This window comes from Rhinolophus sinicus, linkage group LG01, assembly GCF_036562045.2.
Source record: "Rhinolophus sinicus isolate RSC01 linkage group LG01, ASM3656204v1, whole genome shotgun sequence".
In the NCBI taxonomy this organism is placed as follows: domain Eukaryota; kingdom Metazoa; phylum Chordata; class Mammalia; order Chiroptera; family Rhinolophidae; genus Rhinolophus; species Rhinolophus sinicus.
The window spans coordinates 122,390,371-122,402,921 of NC_133751.1; the positions used below are offsets into that span (position 1 = coordinate 122,390,371).

The 12,551-nt window shown below is 31.3% G+C and overlaps 1 protein-coding gene across 3 annotated transcripts in view; it reads right to left on the reverse strand.

Moving 5' to 3' along the window:
- DPP10 (dipeptidyl peptidase like 10) overlaps positions 1-12,551 on the reverse strand; it is a 1,304,160-nt gene that overhangs the window by 28,587 nt on the left and 1,263,022 nt on the right. For all 3 annotated transcript variants that reach the window (XM_074335439.1, XM_074335432.1, XM_074335443.1), the window contains exons 16-19: positions 10,018-10,139; positions 8,616-8,663; positions 3,215-3,313; positions 3,038-3,107 (exon numbers count right to left, since the gene is read on the reverse strand). In XM_074335439.1, the coding sequence (XP_074191540.1) occupies positions 3,038-3,107; positions 3,215-3,313; positions 8,616-8,663; positions 10,018-10,139 (339 nt within the window). The remainder of the gene's footprint in view (positions 1-3,037; positions 3,108-3,214; positions 3,314-8,615; positions 8,664-10,017; positions 10,140-12,551) is intronic.

Genomic DNA, 12,551 nt, shown 5'->3' on the forward strand with positions numbered 1-12,551 from the left:
GAAACAACAAAGTAGTGACACCAAAATCACAAAATCATCTATTAACCTCATTAAATAATATCTATTTATTTATTAGTACTGACTAATTGCCCATTTAGGGAAAAAATCAATTATCATTATCATTTTTAGAATAGGGAATCCACTTGTCACTGAAAAACAGGGTTTAATCTTAAGGGAAAAAAATTTGCTTTTAAATTATAAGCAATCTACAAAAACACTTAAAGATATTTTATGCTTAAACCACTCCAACCATACAGGTTTCCAAGCATAAAGATTTTAGGAATAAGCATGCAATTTAAAACAATAGCTAATTTTATAAATAAATTAAAATTTAAAAAATCCTCAGTTTAGTTTTGTAAGTCATACTCTGCAAAACTTCTGAGAATTTACCTCTGAAACCCAAGGAGTTTGGATAAAGTAAGTTAATATTTAGTGTAATCAGTATACTTGTATAAAAACTAATGAAAACTAATGCATTAATTCTTTCATTCTTCCCTATATCAGTCAAAAAAAGGAACAAAGTAAATTCTATGAGCCTGACTACATTAGTAATGAATTTCTATTAAGCAACTTTACGGATGTTTTATTACATATTATATATTTATATTGATAAATTTCAAATATAAAAAATACTACTACTGACAATAACTATGATTATGGTGACAATTTATTACACACTGAGTGCAAGTGTTTATGCTCTACCAAACACTGTCGCGACATGTTTGTATGAATTATCCCATTATCATCTATAAATTTATTTATAAAGAAACTGAAACTTGAGGAAATCAAGCAATATATTGATAAATCTTTGAACGACGATTTGAACCCAGGCCTACCTGACTCCTAAGCCAGTACCTTTACCCTACCATCCTGCCTCTCAAAACACACTGATTCTCCCTTTCTAACATGAGAAATTGAGTTGTGTGCTAGTGCTTACATTCCTCGTATAAACTGAAAATCACCCAAACCGAAGCACAAATCTGATGCCAGATGAGCCAGCTGGCTTCTCTGACTCCAGCTACAGAGACTGTCTGTAACTCTTGTCTACTTTCCCCCAAAAACTGTGACACTACTCTGGAGCTAGTGGATGTAGAGAAGGAATCAGTGTCTACACATCCATCTGCATAGGTGGGTCATGCTTTGAGAAAGCGTGCCTAGTTGGGTTCCTTTCCCTGAGAAACCTTATTTCTCAGTGAATAAAAAGAACAATCCCTTTTCCCAAAGGGAGACATGACTGAAACAGAAGTTGAGGTTGAGAGTTTGTTTTTGTTCTTTTTTTGTCTCATTTTTATGCCTTAAATATTTTCCTCAATAAATCACACATATAGTTCAAATAGGAAGTGAAGACAACTAGGTGAAAGAGAAGAGACAAAAGAAGTTAGGTAAGAAAGAGCACATAAGAAATTCCTCAAAAGACACCAAAGACATTTTGGACCTTCTGGCTGTTAGAGACACAGGAGAGAGGTCAGGGTAAGATAAACTAGGGCAGTAGAGTTAGGAATAAACACCAGAGTAATGGAAAATATTAAGTATTATATTTTCTGTATTATTTGGCTTAAAATGAAGTGACAGATTGATTCTACTTGCTAATATACCTAAATAAAATCAGTGCAGTTTATATAAAATAATGAATTATAATCAGAATAATTATAAGAATCATATGAGTTAGATACACTATGTCTTTTATTTAATCTAAAAGCAGCCTTAAAACATAGGCAGTATCATAATATTCCCTTACATGTGGAGAAATTGAGCCTTACAAGAGGTCAAGTGACTTGCTCAAGGACACACAGCTAGTAAATGGCAACACTGGAATTTGAAGCCAGTTTGATTTCACAGACTGAATAAAGTCCTTTACATTCAATAGTCATCACAAGTAACGTTATTTTCATTTTTATATTCCTACTGAGGTTCTGATAGAATTTTAGACATTTTTAAACACTGTCATAGCAATATCCTGGTTGGGTTCTTAATAAGGAAAATCACTAATAACTCTGAGGAATGCAATGCTACAATTAATATCAAGTTAGTTAATCATTATCTGTAAGGAGCCTCTGTGCCTATACTATATATTCACAGTAGAGTCTCATAGAAAGTATCGATAAATTGTATTCCAAAGTCAATTCCAAGTTGGAAAAACCTAAGAATCAGGCTTTCTGAGTACGGGAACTGCTTCCTACTGGTCATGAGTCCAGGAAGGAAACCTAATAATGGGAGTGATATAAATATCACCAACTGTTTCAGCAACGGAAATAACTGTTTTCTCCATATTGCAGAAATAACTGATGAAGAGCATAGGACTTATACGTGGCAACATAGAGGTCCCTTAAGGACACTATGCTAGTAAGTGCAATAAACCAGTCACAGAAAGACGAATACTACATGGTTACACTTTATGAGGCATCTAAAACTGTCAAACTCATGGAGGCGGGAGTAAAATGGTGGTTGCCAGGGGCCAGGAAGAGAGCATGGGGAAATGCTATTCAATGGGTCGAAAGTTTCAGTTATACACGATGGATAAGTTCTACACATCTGCTATACAACAGAGTGCCTGTAGTTAACAATACTGTATTGTGCACCTAAAAATTTGTTGAGAGGAGATCTCATGTTAAGTGTTCTTACAACACACACACACACACACACACACACACACACACATTGCTTTTATGAAACTAACATAACTTTGATATGACAAATATATCCCAAAGAAAGAAAATGATAGACCAATACCATTTTAAAAAAGAGCATAGGGCGTGAGTAATTGCTAAGCGGATATAAACCAAATTATATGTGTCACTGTTCCCAGTAATAACATTGAGTTCAATTTGGGATGCAAGAAGTATAAATAATCGCATATCCTTCCAAATTATTAACGTTGGTATCCTTGGGGATCTCATACAACTGACAGCTGCCCCTGTTAACTACACACATAGGACTTCTGTTGGATTTTTTTAACCAGAACGCTGTCATGTGAGGCATAAGAAAAACTATAAAATGTTTCAATTCCTTTATTTCAAAAAGAAATAAAAATACTTACATGATTAACAGAAGAGCATACTTGTTTCGGTCCATAAAATCTTTGGGCAAGGACAACTGTAAAGGAAGTTCTTTTAAAGAAAGAGCAAAATATTAAAGATGGAGAGTCATTTTTATATAAGACTATAAGATGCAGAGAAAGTTGTTCTTAAACAACAGAGCATACGCAAAACTTTACCATAGTCGTCAATAGAAATCATTTTAACTTCTGACTTTACTATCTTCTTCTTCAGGATGGCCTCCGTCAGCATAGAATTGTTTTCCAATATAAAATATTCTATAAATCAAAAAGGGTAGTGTAAATGCAAATCTGATCATGTTACTACTCTGTTTATGAATATTTAAAAGAATACAAAGTTATCTAGTACACAACCAGATGAAATTCACAATGCCAGGACTCCAATGCAAAATTACAAAGCATGCAAAAAATCAGAAAAATACCACCCATGATGAGTACAAAATTTAATCAATGGAAATAGTCCAGAAATGACACACTAAAACAGGGATTATAATTATATTACATGTGTTCAATCAGGTGTAAAATTATATTACATGGGTTCAACAAGGAGACATATGAAATAAATTTTAAAAAGAATGACACAAGTTAAATTTGTAAAAATAAAAACTGAAAAATCTGAGATACATGAAAACTATGAGATCCAAGATGAAAAATACAGGGTGGAATTAATAGCAGATTAGATACTGCCAAAAAATAAATAAATAATAACTCTGACAATATACTCATAGCAATAGACAATATAAAATCTAAAACACCAAACCAAAAAAAAAAAAAAAAATGGAGGAAGAATTAACAAACATCAATAACTTGCTGGAATTTTGATTGATATGTTAAATCTATACATTTATTGGGGAAATTTCACATAATAAAAATAGTTAGCCTTTAGCCTTTTAATCCATAAATATGTATGTGTGTGTGTACGTGTGTGTGTGTGTGTGTGTGTATACATATATACATTTGAGTCTTTAATTTCTCCCAGCAATATTTGCTTTCCATTTAGAGGACTTAAACTTTTTTGTTAGACTTATTATTGGATAGTATGTGATTCATGATTTTATTTTAAATAGCATTTTGAACTACCTTTTAATTTTGCATTGTATTATAGTTTATAAAATAGTTGATTTTGTATGTTGATCTATACCTATAAATATGATATATTCACTCATTGTTTATAATAGTTTTGTGAGGGTGTGTATTTCATATTTTTATTCTTTTGTTTTCTGTTTTGTTTACAAGGATGACTTCTGCAAATAAAGACAGTTTTTTTACTTACATGTATTTTTTTTTTCTTTCCTCATTTCACTGGCCAAGTACTCTAATACAATGTTGCACACAGGGGGTGAGAGCAGACATTCTGTGCATTTTCCCAATTTTGGGGGGAAAGCATTCAGTCTTAACATTAAATATGATGTCAGTGGGAGTGCTTCTGTAGATACCAGTATCAAGTTAAGAAATTTCTTTTCTATTCTTTCTGAGTTATTAATATTTATTATTTTTCAAATCAATTACTTTTTTCTAAATTCTTTGAGTTTACATTACAATATAGTGAATTACATGGATTGGTTGTTGAATACTATAGCAATCAACAATTCCTCAGGTAAGCTCCACATAATCATAATATATGATCCTTTCATAAATTGTCAGATTCCTTGCTAGTGATTTGTTAGGAAATTTTATGTCTATATTTATGAGAAAAAAATAATTTTTGTCCTGGTTATATCTATGTTGGATTTGGAATCTGGTTAATACTGGCCTTATATTTTGTAAGAGTTTATGTAAGCTTAGCATTAATATATTAAATACTGCACAGGATGCACCAGTGAAGTTAAATGAAGCATTTTCTTTGTGGAAAGAATGCTAATTGTGAATTAAAACTTTTAGTAGATAACAGGATATTAAATATTGTATTTCTTCCTGTTTCAATGTTTAACAATTTATGTCTTTTAAGAAATTTACCCATTTCATATACAATGTTACATTTACTGCCATAAAATTACATGTAGTGTTCCATTATTATCATTCTAATGTCTGTAAGATCTGTTGTTATCATCTATTTCACTAATAAAAATCATAATGATAGTATACTTTTTCTTTTATGACTCTATCTAGAACTTTATTGATCTTTTTAAAGAAAAAAATCTTTTGGTTTTTATATATTTTTGTCTACTGCTAGTCTATTTTCTATATAACTTATTTCCACTCTTATCTTTATTATTTCCTTCCTTCAACTGACTGAGTTAATTTGCTCTTCATTTTCTAGTTTCTTAAGGTAGAAGCATAGATGGCTGATTTTAAAGTTTTCCTTTTTTATAAAGTAACTATTTAGAGCTACAAATTTCTTTCTAATTACAATGTTAAGTATCCCCAAATTTGGATTAGTTGTGTTTTCGTTTTCATTTGGCTCGACATATTTTCTAAGCAATTTTCTAAATTCTTCTTTAGTCCATGTGTTTTTTAGAAGTGTAAGTCTGATGGCAAAACATTCTCAGCTTCTTTTCTTCTTGATTATTTATTTTGGCTTCACTTTTGTTATTCTTGGTTGTGGATTTTGTTTCATTTTGTTTTCCATCATCACTGTAAACATTTTGCTCTATTGCCTTTTGATTTGCTTTTTTTTGATGAGAAGTCCTCAGACATCTCGGTTTTTGTTGTTATTTATATAATGTGCAGATGTAATGTGTCTTTTTATTTTTGATGATTCATTTTTTGTTGTTGCTGTTTTTCCACTGTTTTACTATTGAGATTTTTTCCTTCTTGAGGTTTGCTGAGTTATTTTTTATTTTTCACCAGATTTGGATTTGGTGATTGCTTCATGCAATATTTTTCCATGCTACCCTTTACTGACTCCAATTAAAATTATATATATATATATTCCTAATTCAACTTCGGCTCTGTTCATTTCTTTCACTCTTTTTTTTCTCTATGTATGGAAGTTTCTATTAATAATGCTTCAAGTTCAATTGATCTTTTTTTCTGCAGGGTTTGATTTGCTTTCAATATTTTCCAGTGCAGTTTCATAGAGAAGGTTGTATGAAAGATTCACAGTGACCTCCATCCAAGAGTCCTAGCAGACCTGAGATGACTCCACAGGAATAAGGCTAGAGGAATAGCTACTCCAAAATCACATTCTCCCTTCTTCAGTCATCTATATGATTCACTTTAGGTGAACCCAAGTGGCAGCCATATGGCCACAGAATCTTAGTCATCCATACACACTATTTCTGGGGCAGAGACCAGGGGACGAGAAAACAGAGTTAAGAGTGGTTCTGGAAGGACAAATGGAAGATATTCAGTGCACTAACTAATATTCCAGTAAAATTTATTTACAAATTCCCCTCTTTTGTTATGTATATCTTTTCACTATCATCAATAGTGCTGTTACAATTTTCTCTATGTAGAATGATTTCCTCAATATAAAACATTAAAAGGAAAAATACTGGATAAACAGATATAAAATATTAAAGCCTTAAAACTGAGTTATTTTTTTCAAAATATTTGCTATGATATATATTTCTACCAGCAAGTTAAGAGATCCTCATTATGTATTCATTAGCAATGTAAATTTTTTGATGCTATCAATTTGTTAGAAAATTACACAGCAGCATTTTACTTTGCACTTCTTTAATAACTAGTGGGTTTAACAGTTTTCCAGGTTTGTTAAATGATTTCCTTTTTCTTTTTTCAATTTTCTGTTGATGCCCTATTCTACATCATGTGGCCCCCAAATTAGTTATCACTGATTTATTATTGTAACAAGGATTAACCAGAAGACCCATTAGCCCAAAGATTTACTTGCAATTGAATGTGAATTTTATCTTAATAATTCTTTTTTGAAAGGAAATTTAAGCACCTGATCACTGTTCACAGATCATTTTTATTTTTCTTGACCCTAATATTATCAAAATTGGCTTATAAATGGGAAAACAGAAGATTTCACATAAACAAAAATGTTTCATAATTTGCAGCAAAATTTATTAGGAAACAATGCTGCCTTGTAACAGTACAATAAAATTAATTAAATCATATTTGAATTTTTTAAAAAAATCAAAACTTTGGCAGAATATACAATGTAACACAAATAGTTGCCTTTAATTGAGTTCATCCTATGTTGCACCTATGTCTCATCGTCATAGAAAATTAATTTGCTAATTTGCCTACAAGGAAATTATGAGATATTAACCTGTCCCAGATTGTCTAAAAGGTATCTGAAGGACTCATTTTATACACTGATTTTTCTAACTATAAAATTCAACCTTCTTTCTATTTTACAAACTTTATTATGATTATTACTATTGTTAGTGTTAATATTGAATATGTTTAATTTGCTTACCATACTTCTTTAAGAAGTTAAAATATGTGCTAATCTATTTACAACCACACAAAACTCCATTATAAATTTAGAAATTTTCTCTTTTTTCTAGAACAGGCTGGAAGTCTTCAAATGATGATGTTTGAAGAGTAAAAGAGGTCTTTCTCTGTTCTCTAAAAATGACATTTGTAATCTAACTTATTTCTGTAATTCCTTTAAGTCAAGGCATCTAAGTAAGGCTCTGACTTAAACATAAGGATGTGATATGAGAGACCAAAACACAATAGAATTAGGTGCCATCATATGGTAGTGATTACAAACTCCATTCTTGAGTCAGGCAGTCTTGTCTGATTCCTAGCTTGGCCACCTATTAATATAATTCTTGCCAAGTTATTTAACCTCTTTGTGACTCAGTTTCCTCATCTTTAAAATAGAGTTATAAAATAAACTATCTAGGGGGTTTTCTCAGGATTAAATAAGTTAATAAATATAAGCCTGATTTATTAGTTATTGTAGCCTACAGTAAATCATTAAAGCATAAGAGTATTGATTAAATTAATTTTTAAAATTGCAATAAGGAAAAGAAAGTTGGAAAAAAATAAGAAGAAAGGAAGGCAGGAAGCGATCTGGCTATTCATTTCTAAGATTAGCTCAACCATGCATTAACTTATTCACTCTAAGTTCTTTAAAACACTGCCCATATCTTACCAGCAAAAAACACCTAGCCTCTCTCGTATTGTTTGTAAGTGCTCACTCAATGGATGATGGACAGTTGAGTAAATAGAATAAATGAATGTATAAAACTAGGGAGCCCTGACTATCTGGAACAAATAGGACTGAAAATATATAAAGTAATATGTTTTTCATAATTTTCTCAGAAGTACACATAATGTGTTGCTCTAAAGGAATGATACTTATGAGGCTCAGGAATGAATGAATTTGAGCACTAAGTAGTCATTAGGCTGAAATATACCTAATTGAAGATCATCAATCACTCCTCATTTAATTTAGACACAGTAGACTGCCTATTTCAGGCATTTAAGATCCATCTCCAGTTATAACATGGCTAAAACGACTTGCTTTACTGTTTCTCTTACATACACAGGTCAAGTTGATACTGCCTACCCAGCTTTCCCATGCTGGGGACCCCTGAGGAAGGTTCTAGAGAGTATAACACTCAGAATAAATAATATAATACCTAAGACCAATGCCAACCATGACTATTCTGCACTATTGTTTTTGTGTACTTACTTGCTGGGTTGTCCGTGCTATGTAGGCTGACCACTGGGACCCCTGGACCTGGATTTCAAAAATATGCACATAAAAAGTTTTAAATATATCTGAGTCATAATTACTGAAAAGGCTACATGACATTTTTTTTTTCCCAGATGGAAGCTTTCACAGTTAAAACATAATGAAACAGAAACCTTCAATGGATATTTTATTCAAAAGAGTAAGAACACCGGGGGAAAAAAAACATTTGCATAGATTGTTGTTAAGATCCTCCCTTCTCCAAAATGCCCTTATACTTCTGTATTCCTACGGTTTTAGCCAATTTTATGCACTTTGCTCTCTCTTTCTCTAGTCTTTTACAGAATAGTCACTGATGTTCAGAAAGCTGATTTTCAGCCCTGTGACCCCTCATTCACTCATCCAAGATTAAATTCCATTTACCACTCAGGCAAAAAAGAAAGAATGCATGCATGCTAGAAATATTTTATCCACAAACTAAATAAAAAATTGGGGCTAATTACATATTAATTTTAACATTATACTAATCAAAAAAGACGTTAATTGTAATTACTAGTTATTTCAATTCTACTGGTTAATTCAGGTGCAACCATGAAATATTATCTTGAAACCTCACTTCTCTAATTAACTCTAGAGGTCTAATGGTTTTTCCCTGGTGTCATCAAACAAGTATTTTTCTTTTTTAATTACTTCATATCAGATATCAAAAGAAAAAATAACTAAAAAGAACAAGAGTTGGTCTATCCTTCAATACAGTACAGCTTAAGGTACCAGCTGAAAACTTAATCCATCACATTATAAGAGGACACATGTCTCCTATTTCGTCTCTGGAAATGCAGAATCCTATTAAAAGGACACTGATTTCTATCAATGTAACCTATAACCTAGAGCTACTATATCCCTATGTCACACTACAGCGCGCTGTTTTCAGATAGAAGAAGTAATTGGGGTGAATGTACTCTCTCAGAATTGACGGGACTAGACTCAGGGAATTAAATTTCTGCACATCCTAAATCTCTTGATAACCAAGCCATTATTTTAATATGACTGACTATTGCTTTTCCCAAAGACTGGGTAAATTAGTTTTTATTGTAGCATGATTTTGCTGATATAAATATGTTTATTCACTTTTTTATTTTATTTATTTATTTATTTTAAAATGTCCATGTTCAAAAAAACCTTTATCATGTGTACATGTGGACTTACTCCCAATTTTTAGTTTTAAATAAAGTATATGAATACAATTTACATCTCAGTAAATCCATAATATATAACCTTTTAACAAAAACTTATAAATTAAGAATATTAAATCATATAGCTAGAGAGTAATAACTACTAATGATAGTAACAGGTAATGATAAAAAAATCAATAAAATACATTTTATCAGAAATCATCTATTACCTTTACAGAATAATAAGAAATGTTGATTCATGGGACTAAAACTGGCACCAAAATATGTACATTGTTCTTTCATAAAATTACATGAAATGCATTGACGATTCAATAATCCTTCAGTAGAAGCACTAGGGAAAGAAAAAGAAAGTTAGAAATGCTACCATTCCAGGTACTTGAATGTGTGGCATCTGAATTTAAATATTTACATAAACAGAGGAGGTATAAAGCATTACTCATATCAAAGTTCCTTGTAAATTATGACTTACCATATAAATACAAAGTCAATTTCCATTACTAATATTAAGATATACACATACTTCTTCTCTGCAATATAATTAAAATTATGTATACCTGTATTCATGTGATATGTATGTATGCTTATAAATAAAGAAACTGATTTCCACAGGACTCAATATATGTTATTCGTAACTACATTTTCTGTATAGATATTTTTTTGTAAAGTCTTAAAAGGAATTGCCCACAGAGACTAGCATAAAGTCACCAGTAAGTAATAGTTGAAAGACCTAATAAATGTTTTCACAAGTTACACAAACAATCAAACTCATTATTTACTAAATTCAACATTCTAAACATTAGAATTTGGTATTAGTGTCAAATTTTTCCCACTAAATACTTGAACTGAATTTTGGAGTGAAGAAAAATTATTCTGGTATATATATATATATATATATATATATATATATATATATATATATATCATGAACAATCACACATGCTTTGAAACATCAGGGAAGTAGGTAAAGAGAAAAACAATCATCTCTTTATTTCACAAATAATGGTGCTTAAGGTCAGAATTTTGTGATATATCCCCAAGTTTACATTTCACATATAGAATCATTTATTTTTTAAACAAAGATGAATCACAAATTATCTATGCTGATAGATAAATACACTGTTGATGACACATTTAATGAAACTTAATTGGATAAAATATTCCCAATTTTATATTAGAACAAAACATGATTTTGGATATACATTTGTAAATGAATCATAGTCATGCTGATTTTAATGTGCAATATACTGCAGGCAAGAGGATGGGGGATGGGGCGTTGGTGTGGATATCAGAAGCACCAGAAGCAGTTGATGAGAAATGTTACATATGGTTCATAAAGTTATAATTTCACATTTGAAATATCTTGAGCTCATTATAATCCCAAATTGTCTTTTACTAGTCAAGATAATTAATGTACATTAGGAACTTAAGTGCATTATCCAGTTTCACCCTAGGATAATTTACAAAGTAACCGTACCCGATTTTTGTATTTTTAAAATTGTGTTGTATATATAATGTATTTATAATGTATATATAGTATATGTGATAACATTTGCCATTTTGTCCACAATGTTTTGCAACCATCGTCACAGAGAGATTAAGAATGCATGTCAGTTAAGCACAGCTATTTAGTGCCATAACCAGAATTTAAAACTTTTTCTCTCTTTATTCCTTCATATAACTTTTCAGATCCAAGTTCCCTAGAGATTGATGTTGGTATTTTCTCATTATTTTGACTATGAAATTAGTGAAACAAAGAAATGCAAAATTTGAGACAAAATCATAACACTGAATATGGTAGCAGTTCTGATTCTGCCGGGATATCTAATCCCATACATTAAGTCAACCAATGATTAATTTTATGGCCTGGACAAGACATTAATTGAGTTTTCCGGATTAAACACTAACATTATCTTACAGTGAAGCCAACTGGCATTTGATGAGCTAAGTAAGGGGAAATTTATTGGTACTACATTTTCTTTATAGCACAGCCTGCTACACTAGCACTGGTCACAGATATATTGACTGTTCTGCCTCAGTCACTAGAAAGGTAAGGCAAGCACACAAATCTAAGAAGTCATCGTGATTCAAATCACACTTTAGGCTAGTAAAGGGAAGATAAATTGAAGCAGTTCCATTGGCTCAGCATGGCCCCGTCTCATTTTCTGACACTGTCATTTTCTTTAAGAGTTTTATGAAATGAGAGAAATAAAACATTGATCAAGTATTCCCTTGTCTCTAAAGGATTGTTTGTGATTGCCAATATCAATCATAGTTTAAGTTTCAAGGACAATAAGCTTCATGTCACCAAAGAGAAAAAAGGGACCTATATTTTAATTAAGACCTTTAAGCTAAAGTTAGAATCCGTCTCTTTAAACAAACACCTCTTCTTCCTTTGGAAGTCATTAGAATTGAGACTATGGGTTACAGACCCTAAGAGGAAAAACAGAGAATATGAAAATGATGTATTGGGAGGCATGATTAAAAGGAGAGACTTGCTTCAAATGGAAGCAATATATGTATAAATAAGAGTATGTGGGTGAGTTAGAGGGAGTTAGGACACTTTAAACACGCATTTTTACTCTTAAAGGAAATTCTGGGGTACTTGGAAAGAATCTGTGGTGACACTTCTCCAAACATGATGAATTTCTACTGAGAATATATGTCAGTTTTGACACTTTAAAACTGTGAAATGGAAATTAGACAGTGTATACAAAGTCTAGTATTAGTAAGTTGCTTGCCAGAC